The sequence below is a fragment of the Podospora pseudoanserina genome, chromosome 2 (genome assembly GCF_035222485.1).
Source record: "Podospora pseudoanserina strain CBS 124.78 chromosome 2, whole genome shotgun sequence".
Classification (NCBI taxonomy): domain Eukaryota; kingdom Fungi; phylum Ascomycota; class Sordariomycetes; order Sordariales; family Podosporaceae; genus Podospora; species Podospora pseudoanserina.
Window position 1 is genome coordinate 4,016,707 of NC_085921.1, and position 15,044 is coordinate 4,031,750.

The 15,044-nt window shown below is 53.3% G+C and overlaps 6 protein-coding genes across 6 annotated transcripts; 1 reads left to right on the plus strand and 5 right to left on the minus strand.

Moving 5' to 3' along the window:
* Positions 1 to 404: 404 nt before the first annotated feature.
* On the minus strand, positions 405 to 1,899 carry TOM7 (translocase of the outer mitochondrial membrane; the record flags this gene model as incomplete). Its single annotated transcript, XM_062944793.1, has 5 exons — positions 741 to 1,899; positions 633 to 679; positions 552 to 580; positions 461 to 497; positions 405 to 411 (listed from the first exon to the last, which is right to left on the minus strand). The coding sequence occupies exons 1-5, from the start codon at positions 765 to 767 to the stop codon at positions 405 to 407; spliced, it is 147 nt and encodes a 48-aa protein (XP_062803660.1). The 5' UTR covers positions 768 to 1,899.
* sap49 (Spliceosome-associated protein 49) lies at positions 985 to 2,915 on the plus strand. Its single transcript, XM_062944794.1, has 2 exons — positions 985 to 1,143; positions 1,251 to 2,915. Exons 1-2 carry the CDS (start codon positions 1,130 to 1,132, stop codon positions 2,413 to 2,415), a joined length of 1,179 nt encoding a protein of 392 aa, XP_062803661.1. The 5' UTR covers positions 985 to 1,129; the 3' UTR covers positions 2,416 to 2,915.
* Positions 2,825 to 5,777, minus strand: cbc1 (Nuclear cap-binding protein subunit 1; the record flags this gene model as incomplete). The annotated part of the gene is made up of 3 exons (XM_062944795.1): positions 2,825 to 3,961; positions 4,021 to 5,601; positions 5,693 to 5,777. The coding sequence occupies 3 exons, from the start codon at positions 5,775 to 5,777 to the stop codon at positions 3,045 to 3,047; spliced, it is 2,583 nt and encodes an 860-aa protein (XP_062803662.1). The 3' UTR covers positions 2,825 to 3,044.
* Positions 5,778 to 7,519: 1,742 nt separating this feature from the next.
* Positions 7,520 to 8,926, minus strand: gsk3 (glycogen synthase kinase 3; the record flags this gene model as incomplete). The annotated part of the gene is made up of 5 exons (XM_062944796.1): positions 7,520 to 7,653; positions 7,720 to 8,118; positions 8,169 to 8,517; positions 8,572 to 8,655; positions 8,708 to 8,926. 5 exons carry the CDS (start codon positions 8,924 to 8,926, stop codon positions 7,520 to 7,522), a joined length of 1,185 nt encoding a protein of 394 aa, XP_062803663.1.
* A 134-nt stretch (positions 8,927 to 9,060) lies between these two features.
* On the minus strand, positions 9,061 to 11,207 carry QC764_0042540 (uncharacterized protein; the record flags this gene model as incomplete). The annotated part of the gene is made up of 4 exons (XM_062940304.1): positions 9,061 to 9,085; positions 10,296 to 10,578; positions 10,980 to 11,171; positions 11,192 to 11,207. 4 exons carry the CDS (start codon positions 11,205 to 11,207, stop codon positions 9,061 to 9,063), a joined length of 516 nt encoding a protein of 171 aa, XP_062803664.1.
* Positions 11,208 to 11,730: 523 nt separating this feature from the next.
* On the minus strand, positions 11,731 to 12,294 carry QC764_0042550 (uncharacterized protein; the record flags this gene model as incomplete). Its single annotated transcript, XM_062940305.1, has 2 exons — positions 11,999 to 12,294; positions 11,731 to 11,854 (listed from the first exon to the last, which is right to left on the minus strand). The coding sequence occupies exons 1-2, from the start codon at positions 12,142 to 12,144 to the stop codon at positions 11,731 to 11,733; spliced, it is 270 nt and encodes an 89-aa protein (XP_062803665.1). The 5' UTR covers positions 12,145 to 12,294.
* Positions 12,295 to 15,044: the final 2,750 nt, after the last annotated feature.

The window sequence follows — 15,044 nt, forward strand, 5'->3', positions numbered from 1 at the left end:
GATTTAAGAAGCATTTTTCGGCGCCGTTTGGGCGGCGACGGTGATAGCTACGCCAAGACTTGAAATCCACGTTAACTTGACAAAGAGGGAGAAAAAGAAAGAGCAAAATGAACAGTCATGAGTAGATTCATGATGCAGGAGTTGTGTCTGCTATTATAATGTACAATCGCGGTTATGGTATCACTTGCCCGCCCTCGTTCGCTCTGCTGATGACGAACTACCCCCAACCCATAATCCCGCTTTATCCCTCCTGATGCCCCTTGCCCGTTGCGCTTTTCCCAGCGCGGCGCCATCATTTTGAGTTGTTGTACTGATACACTCGGTCCATCACTGTTCCCTTTCCATATCTCGAGGTATTTATCGTCGCTACTTAGGAAAGGGGAGAGAGGAGACTGCAGAGATAGTTAGATGCTGAGGTTCAAAGATCGGGTGTCAGGACAAAGCGTCGGCAGAGACATACCGGACCATGGATGGCCGAGGGTCGCTGCGGGTGTAGCCTGTGAAGTGTCAGGTGCCATGTTTTTGCTAGATAACCAGACAAGGTGACATACCAAGATAGAGGATGAAGGGTAGATAGCCACTGCTACAGTCAGTATTTCGCTCGCTAAAGCTGTCCGGCTCGTCCAACATACTAGTGAAGGGCAACGCGCGAGATCTCAATGAGCTTGCCAATGCGCTCCTGTTGCGTGGTTAGCCAGCTGCTTCATTCCCTCGTCACCCTGCCGGTCAGGTCTGCGTACCTTGGATTCCTCTGAAAGACGAAACATTTTGGCGATTATGTGATTATCCTGATGTGGGAATCTGGGGTATGTGGTCGTCGTGGGGTTGCAAGATGGAGCAGTCTCTCAATCAATGATGATGTTCCAGTGGCAGAATCGGTTTTTGGGCGGTCACTTCCTGGACAAAGCTTGGCGCGGCTGACCCATGTCGCCCTGCAAGCTGACCCACCCCTGCAAGTCAACCGCCGGACCCACCCACCTTCTCCAGAAAACTCGCGACTTCTCAACGCACCGCGCTTCTTTGGTGGAAAGGTAGCTGCGAGAGGCGTCTTTTTTCAATTGACGAAACCACCACCCAGTTGCCATCCAGCAAGCCCCCTTTCTCCACGACAGGTGTAGATAATCCCAAAATGTCAAAACACTGGTATGTCTTCCCACGAACACATAACATTTCCCACAGATATAGCAAGCAAACATTTCTACCATGTCGATCATCAGGAGATTCAACATGGCTAAATTATTCCTTTTTAGGGAGCAAAACAAAGATGCCACCGTCTACGTCGGCAACATAGACGAGCGCTTTACCCAAGAGCTCCTCACAGAGCTCATGACCCAAGTCGGCCCCGTCCGCCAGGTCCACATGCCCCTCGACCGCGTCACCCGCAACCACCAAGGCTACGGCTTCATCGAGTTCGACACCCCCGAATCCGCCGAGTACGCCGCCAAGTGTCTCAATGGCGTCCGTGTTCACGGCAAGCCCCTCCGCGTCAACAAGGCGTCCGCCGACAAGCAAAAGACGGTCGACATTGGCGCCGAGCTCTTTATCAACAACCTCGACCCCCAAGTCGACGAAAAGATCCTCTACGACACCTTCAGCACCTTCGGTCAGATCCTCCGCCAGCCCAACATTGTGCGCGACGACAACAACATCTCCAAGGGGTACGGTTTCGTCAGCTTTGACTCGTTCGAGGCCTCCGACGCCGCGCTGGCGAACATGAACGGGCAATATCTCTTGAGCAAGGCTATCAGTGTAGACTATGCGTACAAGAAGGACGGCAAGGGCGAGCGCCACGGTGATGAGGCGGAAAGAAGACTGGCCGCCGAAGGCAAGAAGCACAACATAGTGCCCGAGCAACAGGTTCTCCCGCCAGCCTTCCATATGAATGCCCCCATCGCCGCCACAACACCCGTCACACCAGTCGCCGCCGTCCCGCCCATGATCGACCCCTCCATGGCCGCCATTCCTCCACCAGTCGGCATGGTGCCCCCAGTTGTCCCTCCCCTCGGGCCGGGAGGCATGCCGCCAGTTCCAGTCGCGGCGTACGGCGGGCCCTTACCAACTGGACCAGCAGCCATGGGCGGTCGCGGTGGTCCTCCCCCAATTCCCTACGGCGGCGGTATGCCACCAGCTATGCCAAGCGGAGGCGGTGGTCGTATGAGCAACCTCCCTCCCCCACCATCTGGTCTCCCGGCGCGTCCACCCCCCAGCCAGGCCGGGTTTGGCGGTCCAGTGCCCTTCCACCCACCACCGGGGTTTGCTCCGTCCCCTCCTGTTGGTCCAGGTCAGCAAATGTACCCCCCTCCTGTTGGCTTCAACGGCCCGCCTCCACCTCAGGGATTCATGCCACCACCGGGAGGTGCCCCCCCTCCGGGCTTTGGTGGTCCACCTCCTAATGGCTACCCACGTCGAGGGTAGGACGATCGAGTGTGGGGTGATGGGAGGCCAGGAAATGTATCACCCTCCCGATGACTGCAACGGTCCGGCTCCCTCGCAAGGGTGCATGCCGCCACCGGGAGGTGCTCCGCCTCCTAGATATGGTGCTCCCCCTCCTGATAGGTAGAATCATTGAGGGCAGAACCATCGAGGCAGAACCATCATGGGCGAGATCCCGGGGGGTAAAACTGTCAATGAGAATTTTGGGCGTTTATTATATGGGAATTGAACGAAAAAAAAAACACTAGAGAAAGGAACCGTGGTGAAGCCTTGATACCCCGTTCACATAAGTAGGTAGTGTATTTTTAGGGAAGCAGAGAATAGTGTACATAATATGATGAGAATACATGATGCAAGAACACGAATGGTGAGGATCTGGAACACAAGGTAGAAGGTAATGGCGGTAGTGTCAGATAATTCTATTGATATAAACTACACTTCCTACAGCAACCAAAAATTGACCCCCTTTTACCCTTTAGTGAGTTGGGCCATTTTGCCCCCTATTTGACCTACGATTAAACCGTAAAAAACCCGCTGTCATCCGGGGAAAATCGAATAAATCAACGCCCCTTTCTTTTCACTAACCCCCAAACTCAAACCCAGCAACCAACCTACTGCTCAATAATATCAACCTCACCCTCCACCCCATTCTCCTTCTTCTCCTCCTCGGCCCCATTCGCCCCATTCCTCTCCTTCTCCTCCGCCTCCTTCCTCTCCCTCTCCTCCCTCCTCTGCCGCTCAACAACCTCCCACTCCTTCCTCACCTCCTCCCTCCTCTCCCGCTCCCTCACCGCCTCGACCAAAAACGCCTCCTCAATCGCCTGCCTCCGCTTAAACACCCTCAGCCACCTCGTCCCCCACCTCCTGACCAACCCGTCTTCTTCCCCACGAGCATTACTCTCAAGCATCTCATCCTTCGTCCCGCCAGCCCAAGCCCCCAAGCTGTCCTCAATAGCCCCAAACAGCTCCCTCATGTTCCTCACCTCGTTATCCCTCGTCTCGTCATCCACCATCTCATCCGGCTGGCTGGCCTTGACAACCAGCTGCCTCACCCGGCCGGTAACCTTGATGACAGTGTTGAAGACCAATTCGTACATGTGAGCCCACGCGAGCGCCTCACCGCGCGTCTTGCCAGCCTGGACGTTCAGAGCCCAGTTGATCACCGTCAGCGGGGTCAGGATGGAGTAGTTCAGGAGCTTCTCCACGATGCTCAGCGCAACACCAGGGTGCACGCTCCAATACGCCATCACCGCCTCGATGATCTGCGTCCTCGACGCGTCGCTCGCCGCACCAGCGTCCGCCAACCGGTCCTTGGTGCGCTCTATCGCCGCCAGGACGTGGGAGAGCGACTTGCTGCCTACGTAGAGCACGCAAGTGACAAAGACGTCCGTGCTGGCCACCAAGGCGTCGAGGTCGCGGTCGATGGCCTGAGACTGAATCCGCTGGATAACGGCGTCAATTTCCTCGTCGGGGGCCTTGCGTTTGAGGAGCGCGGCGATTTCACGGCCTTCGGCGGCAAAGGGGGTGTCTAATTGCTGTGTTAGTCACTGACACTCGAAATGATAAAGAAAAGGGGAAAAAACCAACCATCATTGGCAAACTTGAAATCGGGCACATCCTTCTCCTTCTCGGGCCCAATCAACTTCTGATACGGCTCCGGAAGCGTATTCTTGATCCTCTGCGCAAAACTCAACCGAATCTCCTTGTCGATCGAGCCAACAATAAACGCCTTGCGCGGGTGCAAGCCGCTCAGCTCAACATCGTCCACCCACTCAGTCCACTTCCACGTGAAACCAAAGTTGGACAAATGATGCGAGAACCAGTCCATGAACCGGTACGCCAGCTCCAGATCCATCCGCGGCGCGTTTCTGTAAAGGTAACGAATGGCACGGCCCAAGCTGGGCGCTATAGCAGCAGGCGCCAGCTTGCAAGCCTCCGTAAGCACAGAGTGGTAGTAAACCAGCTTGTGCTCTGGGTTAGGCAAGAGGAAAAGCTGGGTAAACACGGCATCAACAGCCACATCTTCGGGCTTCCAGGTAGACTTTGGCTTCTCGATATCCCGAAGCCTATCGAACGGCGTGCCTCTCAGAGCAAAAGTCCTCGGCGCAAAGTAACAATCCACCTCAATAAGCTGTCTTGCTGTGGCGTTGCGGTTAAAGTGCAAAACATTAATAGTATCAAGCAGTGCATCTCTGATGAGCGACGACGCCAGGCTGGTAGGAGGGGGCACCGACTCGACTTCTTGCTGCCCATAAACAGAGATATACACCTCTGGGAACAACGGCCTCGGCCCCCTGACCACCGTCTTGGGAATAACGATATTCGGCAAAACGTGCTTCTTCGCACTGGCCAGCTTGGCCACCGTCTCAACCTCGCCGACAGGGAACTGCCACGGTCTCGGCAAGCAGCTCAACGCCCAACCCTGAGCCGCCTCAGCCTGCAGCTGCGCCTGCAAAAGCGAAATCAAACTCTGCGACTGCGCCGGGTTTTCCTCCCCAGCCTCGGGATGATAAGGCTCAATCACGGCCTGCAGCGGATGCGGCTCGCTCGCAATGATGGCCGTATTCTCCAGCAAATCCGCCGCCTTCTGCTGCCACTCCTGCTGCACCTGCTCCGGCGACCCAGCAGCCATCACATACGGAAGCGTCAAGAGAATGATCTTGACAATCTCTGTGCCGATCGTATCCTCACTGCTCGCCGTCTGCAACCCAACCGCCCGTTCAAAAAGCTCCCCCAACACACCAAAAACCCCTTCCCCTTCCAACACGCCCTGCAGACACCCCACCAGCTTCAGGTACAGCTTCACATCCCTCCACCCCCCTTCCCGAAGCTTGTCCTCGATCAACCTCGCCGCTTTTTCGAGTAAAAGATCCATCGCCTCGGGCTTGTTGGTGTTGACCACCATCAACACGCCCGCCAAAAAGGGGGTTTTGAGAGGCTGCTCCACGCACAACTGGAGGACCAAGTCGGTAAAGTTGCCTCTGAGCAAGACGTCATCGTCCCAGTTGTCGGTGAACAGGTTCGCAATCTGGGAAATCTCATCGTGGCGCTCGATCATGGGGTTCTCGGCAATGGCGATGAGCTGCTTGCGGAGGCGGACGTGGGGGGGCGCGTCGTAGCGGCGGCGGGAGTTGTTGCCGCGGTAGTGGTTGTCGTCTTCATTGTCATCTAACCCAGATTGTGTCAGTCAGTGATGATGATGACGATGATGATGATGATGATGATGATGGTGGTGGTGATGAAAAAGGGACAAACGTACCTCTATAACGACGTTTCCGGTTATACCCACCGCCACCACCACCTCTGCCTCCTCCTCCTCCTCCTCTCCTGTCGTAGTCGGCCATGGTTTGGATTTGCTATTGCGCAACTGATGGGATGCGATGCTGCTGTTCCTCTCCCGTTGGATGGTTTTATTTTCTTTTTCCCGGTTTGTCGTCGCAAGAGAAATCTACCTCCCGCAACTTTTGATAGATTTCACTCTCAAACCAGATGATTCTGCCAATCCAAGCCCGAGAGCGCAATTGATGATTGGTTTTGATTGGCGCAAATCCAGAAACTCTTGTTTCCTTTCGTTGCTCTCTCTGAAACAATAAAAGTTGAGAAGGAAGACAGCAGCAACAAAAGGCTGACAAGGTTCAAGTTGCCAGTGCCAAGCGCGACAGAGGAAAGCGTGAAATAAGTGGGGACTGGACTGGAGAGAAAGTTCTTGTGGGGCCACCCACTGGGGGAAGGAGCTAGTGATGCAAGTGATCCCGGTCGGTAGGGAGTGGTGGTTGCCTTGAAAATGAGGCTTTACAAGCTGGTATAAGTCACGGGTGTTTGTTGGAGCAAAATTCACGACGACGACGTTTGTTTGTCTGTTATAATGCAGTGTTTGGTTTTTCTCTCTACACTTTGAATAACCTCAGTAACACTGGAATATAGTAATTCATCGTTCTCACCCATCTTCATAGTTGGTAGAAGATCACCTCACTTTATCAATCCATAAATGAGTGTCAAGACCTCATCAATTCAAAGCCATGCCATGAAAATATTTTGAATTTGAAAGTAAACGAAAACCTTGATAAAAGCACAAAAATAACCACAGAATCCAACAACATCGCCTTCTTCATGTAGGCCTCTCTCAAACCTGCTCTGATAATCTTTTCCGTTTTTCTCATCTCTCCCAGGCAAAAACGCCCACCCCATACCATCCAGGTGCTACCCGCCACATGATATCTGTACCGTCCATCCCAACTCCTTCTACTCTCATCCCAAACCAAAAGTTGAATTGCACTGAACTCGATGGCCGTCTCGTGCTACCCATTCCAAAACTACTATTGCTCCTGTTCGAGAGTCTCAAACCAAGATAGCCAGTGCAGGCAGGCCAGCCCACCAGGTTCTTCAACTGGGAGTACATGACAACACAAATCATATAATTCCGTTCGCTCCCACTCATCATGAATCATTCGCCTTCCTACTAGCAACATCAAAAACAGGGAGGATAGGGCGAGGACAGGGAGGCCGCACAGATAACAAAACAACGCAAGTGATTCCAGCGGAGAATACAGTGGAAATACCACCCAAGAAACAAGAATAAAAGAAGCCTTTCTCCAGATATTTGGGGCACGAAATAAAGCAAAAGCCATCTAGGTCATGCAGAAACGGAATCTAAAAAACGTGGCCCGGTTGGTGTTTTTTCCCTCAGCACGCCCCCTCTCCCCTCTCCCTCCCTTCCTGCTATAGCCTTATTGCGCGCTGTTGTCTTCAGAGGACGAATGCTCGTGGGCATACCAGCCGCCCCAAACTCCTGCTATTTCCACGCTCTATCCTGCCACTTCTCGACACTACTTTGGGATCGATGGAACCTTCCGGAATCGAGTCTCGTCGTCTCGTTAAATTCCATCAACACTCATGGCTCCTCGGGGTATCTCATGGCATTTCCTCGTCATAGATCATGAACGGGAAGCGACCCAAAGCCGCTGTCTCCTTGCTGGGCCGTATACGATACTTTGCTGTCAAAGTACAGCTCGAAGTGTCCACACACGATCAGCTCTCACGGTCGCGAATCGACACAGAACTTTTTTCCGTCTCGCTGGCCAGCTTTTCAGTCCAGTTTGGCCATCATTTCCGATTTGTTCATGGGAGCGAAGTTGTCGATGTCGAGCCCTTGGGCCGCAAGGATGGACCTCATGTGAGGCGGCACAAGCTTGTGGTTGAGGTGAGGGGCGATCGACAGCTCTGCAGAAAACGATTCTGTTAGCAAGCTTGGTTCAAAATCAACACAGAGAGTCTGATGACACGTACCATGGCGGGTGAAGTCAAAGAGCGGAGGAAGGTCCTTGAGCTGGCCCGTCTGGTGCCTCGAATCGGGAAAGCGGGTGTTGGGATCCCTGAGGTCATCAAAGAAGGGCTGCACCATCGCGTCGATGGCCGACAGACGCTCGGTGGGTGTGTACTCCAGCAACTTGCTAATCAGGTCGATGGCGGGTTGGTCGGCCTTGCGGAACACCTTGTTGAAAGGATGGGGCTTGATCTGAGGAAACTTGTGCTCCATGTAGTTCGGGTTCATAGTTCGAATTTGCTCGCGGGTGGGTGTCCCCAGCACCTTGATAATTTCGACGAGCTGATCGATACCTGATTCACCGGGGAAGAGAGGCTGACCAAGCATCAGTTCTGCCATGACGCAGCCTGTTGACCAAACGTCTGTTCACGTCAGTTAGCAACAATCTTCCATTGTTGACAAGTCCACTCACCAATCTTGGTTGTATAGTTGGTAGCACCAAAGATCAATTCAGGTGCGCGGTAGTATCTGGAGCAAATGTAAGACACGTTTGGTTCGTTTTCCACCAGAATCTTGGCACTGCCGAAATCACAGAGCTTCAAGATGCCGGTGCTAGGGTCGAGGAGAAGGTTTTGGGGCTTGATGTCGCGATGGCAGATGCCTTGAGAGTGAATGTATGCAAGAGCCCGGAAAAGCTGGTAGATGTACAGCTTCACCTCAAGGATGGGCATAGTAGTCTTCATTTTGTTGAAGAAACGGGAGGCGCGGTACACGGTTTCTGGCACGAACTCCTGGACCAAGTTGAGGTAAACCTCATCCTTCTATTGGGGATGTAAGCAATCTGTTTTCCAATGAGGTATTACTAAAGGACTTACGCGCTCGCCATTAGAGTAGTAAAAGGCCTTGAGCTGCACGATGTTGGGGTGTCTCACGATCCGCATGATTTGCAGCTCACGGTTCTACAACATGTTAGCCATTAATCATACAACCCAGCCATAGCACACAACCAACCTTGAATCTTTTGTCCTGCAAGACACGCTTGATGGCTGCATCTTCGTTCGAGGGAGACAACTTAGTTTGAAAGACGACGCCAAAGGAACCATTGCCAACAATCTTGCACTGGGTGTAAGTCAAGTCTCTCGTCTCGCCCGTGATGCCATCCTGCACTTTCTCGCGGATCACTTCTCCCATCCGCAGATTGTTGAACGCTGCCGGACGATTCGACGCCATGGTGAAGATCTCAAAGCCACGTCGGGGTTGGTGAGGAGGATCGTACTATACTCGGGTCACTGGTGGGGAAAAATGTCGCCGACAGGTATGGTTGCTTTAAAACGCGCTAGGGAGGTCTTATATCACACGCAAGGTTAAATGTTGGTAAAGCGGTTACTACTGTACGGAGATGGTGATGTCTATTAAACGCGTAAGCACACGTCGTAGCATCATGGTTGGCAAGTGTTGGGAACAGCCAGGAGTATTGGGTTGTCATGGCAGTTGAGGGGCAGAGGAGACAGGGACCGGCTTACAAGATGGGTTGGTCGAAACCTCGAGGGGCATCTGACGCCAGGGATTGGCAGTTACAAGACGAACTTGTGTAAACTCGCAGTTTTGCAGAGCAAAGTTTCGTGACCGGTGATGCCGACTGTTTGGGAGCGTGGCTTGTGTTTCGACGGAAGGAATCTACCCGTCGATGGAAAGAGGGGAGGAAATCGGGACCCGATGCAACGGGGGAATCGCGCAGACGGGCTTGGGTCGTTAGGGACTTGGGTCAGGTCGAACTAGGTATCGGGTTGTTTCTTGACGGCTGTTAGACGGAGCGCTCGAGATCAAAAAAGAACAGCCACGCGAAGCTGGCGACAAACTGCACGAGATGACGAGGTTGATGGTTGATGCGGAGGTGGAGACAGAATACTAAGGCGTTGAAGGAAGAGGACGACAACAGGAGAGGGTTACGGGAAGGTAGGTTGAATTTCAGAGGTCAATGGACATGAGGTTTTGGAGGGGCGGGCGCACTAGCTAAGTGAAATGACGGCGGGGAACGACAGGGCACTGCGGTGGCGACCAAGCACAAGGGTAGCCTAGCGTGTCCTGCTGCAGTGCGCCCGGGCCAGGTCAAGTGGCTCCGAGGGGGACCCAAGACGACGCAAGGACTCGAAGCTTTCCAAGGTGCTCTTGGTCGAAGCGGCAGCAGCAGTGTCGAGTGAAGAAAGCTGCAACTTTGCAAATGCCCGAGACAATGGGACATCCAACACTATCAGAGAAGAGAAAAGACAAAGCCAAAAAAAAAAAAAAAAAAAAGAAAGAAAGAAAAAAAGAACAAACAGGGGTAGCCTGAAGCAGACAGCTGCTTCAGTCGACCACACATCATCGTATGCGACTTTCTCTCTTGCACGTCTAGTGAGGTCAGATGGCCTACGACTTGGCGCGCTGCACCATGGACGCAGCCAACCAGAGGAGGCCTAATGAGGGGTTGGGGCAAGGGAAACGGCAGGGTTGCAAAGGCAGGTGAGCCTTTTAGGACCTCTCGGTGAAAGGGCCCAAGGTTGGAAGAGGATGAGGCGGGGCAACTGTAAATAGTAAAAGTGAAGGTATTTACACTTACAGTGCGCTCGGTCTTCGACAAGAGTCTTCTGCAGCGTGCGGATGCGAGGGACCGGTGGTCGGTTGGAGGAATTGGCAGCGGAAAGTATGGTGCTGTGTTCGGTGGTGAGGGGTTCGCTCCGGGCCGTCGTCACTTGTGGCTTTAGCTCCAAAGTCGAGGGAGTCGGCCGGCAGGGCGGTTGCGCTGGTCTGGTGGATGGGATTTATTTGGGCGTTGTGCGGTTGGCCAGATACTGGGAGACCTTGGTGTCTTGTAAGGCGGTGCAAGCCGCAAGCCTCCAGACCTAGGAAGATGGATCTAAAAACAGATCTGGCTGTGTGAAATGGAAATACAGAGTCCAGACTGTGGGCACCTCAGTCGTAGAGGAAAGAAAATAAAAGGAGGTGATCCAAATCGATGCAACTCGGGGAAATGACAGGATAAAGGTGGTCTGGTCTGGCTTGGTGGCCGTGTCTGCTGCTCTGCTTGGTTGGTAATAAAGTAGGGTAAGGTAGCCTGACGCAGGACACGCCGTAAGTTGGACGTAAGGTCTGTAGGAAGGTACCGTGTGATGTGGAAAAAGAAAAAGGAAGGGAAAAAGGGTTCGAGGTACGGGTCAAAAAGCTTTCCAGGTGCAGGATACTGCACAGTAGCCTGAGAATGGGATGTGTTGTGACGTGACCTCTCAGGTTGGCAGACAGAAACCGCAGCGGGCACCGGAAATAGCCTCAGGCACGCCGGTGACTGGAAGACGAATGGGAGTGTACTCTCGCCGGCCGAGTCCCAGGAACACAATAGCCTGCCTGACGTTGATTCGGAGCGGCGGATGGTGGAGCTCTTCGTTGTCCGCTTCCTGTTTCCCAAAATACGATAGCGGTCCCGTCTCCTTCTTCGCTTCTATGGTGTTTGGCTTCCACTTTGTTGAACGAGCATGTATGTGTGTGTGTATGCGCGGTAAGGTACCGGGATGAAAGACGCCGCGTATTTTACCGGAATTTCGGTTTTCCTATGCACCTCAACGGGTCCCCGGGTTGCTTTTATCCAGGAGAGCAGCCCCTCTGGTGTCGCTGGCGTGGTTCCAATGGCACGGGATGGGCAAAGGGAGGAGGAGATGAGGCCGGGAGACGCCGATCAAATCAGAAAAAGCGTAAACTGGAACAGAATCAACAGACACAATGTGATGCGGCCGCTTCTGGCCTTTTGTTCACCAGATCCCGCCAGACTGGGGCCGTTGCTCATGTGCCCATTTTTGAGACGGGAAGCCGGCGCTAAACACACTCGGCAGGCGAAGTTTAAAATAGAGAAGTTAATAAGGTATGAGCTCAATCACCGAATCAACACAAATCGTCATTTTGTTTCTAGTGGCTGACTTCTTTTCAGGAAGATAGCCCTGCCTGTCTGAAAGGTGTATGAGTGCCAGATTGGACACAGGCAGAAACAGACAGGGTGGGTTCTTCTAGATGCCCCCCTCTCCCAATGTCCAGATCAGATTCGAGGTGGGGCTTCGCAGTGCTTTGTTCTCTGACAACCACAGTTCGTCACGAACCCGCCGCCACGGTTGAGGGCCGAGTGGATTGTGTCTGTTGAAGGAGTCTCCGAGATGTGAGACAGACAGCGGGAGAGAGGCAATACTTGGTGTTCTGTCGTCTCACAATCAACCCGGGGTCTTGGGGTGTGCAGTACCAGTTGAGCCAGCTCGCCCGTTTGGGCACTGTTACACCTACGCTAATATTCCTGAGTCGGTGTCTCTGGTCGTCATAGTAAACAGAGGGAGCCGTTGGAGAGTCATGGTGCCAGTGAGTGAGCGGTCTTTCTGGGTTAATTTACTGCGTAATTCAAATTGCAGAAGCACTCCCGGTATTAAGAGCATCGCCTAAGAGGACTGACGGCTTCTCGCATAAATCCGATGGGTGTAAAGCGAACTCCTCATTATTGCCTCCGCCGCCAGACGAGGGGATCAACGTGTCGCTCAGTCACTGCTGGTTATCACGACTTCTTTATGCGAGCAAGCTTGTCAGGCAGATCGAGGACGGTCCAGGTCGATGACACGCCTTCTTGGCCCCCATTTAGCTGCAGCTGTCATAGAATAGCTTCCTGAGGATAGACAGGCGACCTGAGTAACACGGCACCCGAGTTGAAACGCCGATATGACGGGTGGAAGACTTGCCAATTGGGACTGGTGCATATGTCTTGTGCGGGGCAAACATGGTGAAGCTCACCACCACAAGCAACAGGGCAGTGTGGATGGAGGGGCACATAATAGCTATGTACACCGCTGTAGACAGTGAGTCCGAAATAGGATTATAGAAGCAGCAATTTAGAGCCCTCAGGGCAACAAGCTGGCCAGAAAAAAAAGAGTCGAAGCCTACGCCAACTGACGTTGAGCTGTTGTCGAGATATATCTGGCCTTTGCTTTCCTCCCCTGGTGGTGCAAAGTAGAGGCAGAGAGGGGTTGACGAAGCTTGTCGTTTCGTGCCCATACAGATCCCAAACAGGTAATACACAATGATATAACACGCACTGCCAGATCAAGTTTTCTGTGCTCCGAAAGCGCAGTGATACAGCACTAATAAGATATTTCAGCGTCGAATATACCGAGATCCAGGCACCGCAGTGCGTTTCTCAAACAGTCAATATTGCTTGTCGGCGTCGAGCTTCCACTCTTGAAACCCTTGTTCGGTTTGGCAGCAGGCTCCGATTGGGCGGTATCGTGAGCCGATATTCACATGCATCCATGCTCTAGAGAGGTCCAATCGTTTGGCGTCTAGTCCTGCATGGTTATGATGATGCCTGACGCCGATTCCATCGTTGCGGTTGTGTCCAGCCGTGTTGCGGTCTCTGTCCGTTGTTGCTGGCTTTCCGGCGCTCTTCCAATGCGACCTGCGCAGGAGGGAGGTGGATCAGCAAAGCGCCTTTTGGGTGCAAACGAGGTCCCATGACCGGTTGAATCGCGCTAATCATTTGGCTCGACCAGGTAGATCGTGGCTGGCCGTCTGTTGGCAGACACCAACTTTTTTTTGATCATCTGCAGAGCAGAAAAAAGATAGGGGGGGCAACTGGGACAGATGGGATAGTACGGAGGAGCACTGGGACTTGTTGACCCTGTAGCTAGCTCCGGGTCAAAGTAACAACCGCCGTCCACTGACATCCATGGCATCAAGACGAAATTGCCAATCCAGGGGTTCCAGGTTTGTTAGTCGCCTGCCAGATTCGATTTGGATATCGGCCAGGTACCGTATGTGTATGTACGCAGACGTACCAGGGCCATAAACCCCCGAGACCTCTTGTGAGGTTCTCGGTGCGGTCGTGAAACCGGCGGGCAGTTCGATCGTGTAGTTTTTCGTGATGTCAGGCACCATTTGTGGCGCGATTGCTCGTTACACGCCCTTGGGCACAGCAAAGCATGGCAAAAAGCTAGTCAGGTCGTCCGGAGAATGACTCCCCCTCTCTGACATTTCGATGAGATGCTAGAGGCCTAGAGCAGCTCTACATGATCACCTGACGGAGGACAGCGCGCCTTTTGTAACTCTGCTGTTCCGTACCCGTACCCTGGCCAGCTGGCGTTCCTCGGAAATCACCCAAGCTTCAGCGGCTGACTCCCGGCGTGATGGGTTCGTGAGATAGCGCCCGTCTGTGCCAGCGCTGGGCATGGGAAGTGAGGCCCAAACGGCGGGCCAGATTCATCCATCAGAGGAAAGGTGACTTGCCAATTATAGCAAGCAGATGTCACCGTTCAGCAACGCTTCGGTATTTGCCGTGCTGAGGGGGTTCGTGAGCATCTTTTGGCACTTGCGGCACTCTGAAGGCGGAGCTGTCAAATCGATTGCATGGAAGCGAGGAAAATTACCCGTCGACGATGCTGTTGCTGTCTGAGCCATGTGATTTCAAGCTGCTGTGGTTTAATTACTGTCGACTGACGGCTGCTGCATGTTGGCCTTTGATGAGGCAGCACGACGAGCTAGCGACGGTTGGTGGTGGTCGGTGAGCCGATCTCCAAGCTAGCCAGACCGAGATCGCATCATCCTGGTAAGGCAGGGAACGCACTGACCAGCTCTGGTCTGAGCCAACCTTGGTGCTGATCATGACATGGTCTGTGTTTGCCCTCAGTCACTATGTATGCCATGCTATGGAATAGCGATACAGGAACCAGAGCCAGCTGTCTGCCAGATGTTGAAGTTACTCTTCCCAAAAGGTGATGAAGGTGGGAGCTCGGAGGGTCTGCATGATGCAGCAATCCTCTAGTCTGTATTTGTTGGGCCATCGCTGAACTGATTGTACCGTTACCATGATCCCAATTCCCAACAAGGCCACGGGCGCCCGGCTTGTTGAAACCGAGCTCTTATAAGTTGCTTCGGCATGGTGGTTTGTGATTTGATGTTTCAGACTAGGAGCTTGGGCTGACTTGCTGGAGCCATCAGATGCCCGAGTGGAGAATGATGAGATTCCATCTTCCGGGCCGATAGAACCAACAGCATTCATTGGGGACAGCACAAGAAAAGCTCAAAAGAGATTCCAGATCGCGGGGTAGCTTTCCATGGCTTGTTCTCTGCTGTGCCATAACTCAATGCTTCCCAGGGGCGCATGGGAATATTTCCGAGCTCATCCACGATTCAACAACCGAAGGGATCACATCACTGGAAACCGGTGCGGTATTTCCTACCTCCCCGGTCTCGAACGACTCTTATCTCTTCCAAGACTCCCTCATTGTCTTGTTGATTCGCCGCCGGCAGCCTGTCCAAACCGGTAAACTGCTTCTGAGACCCGCATACA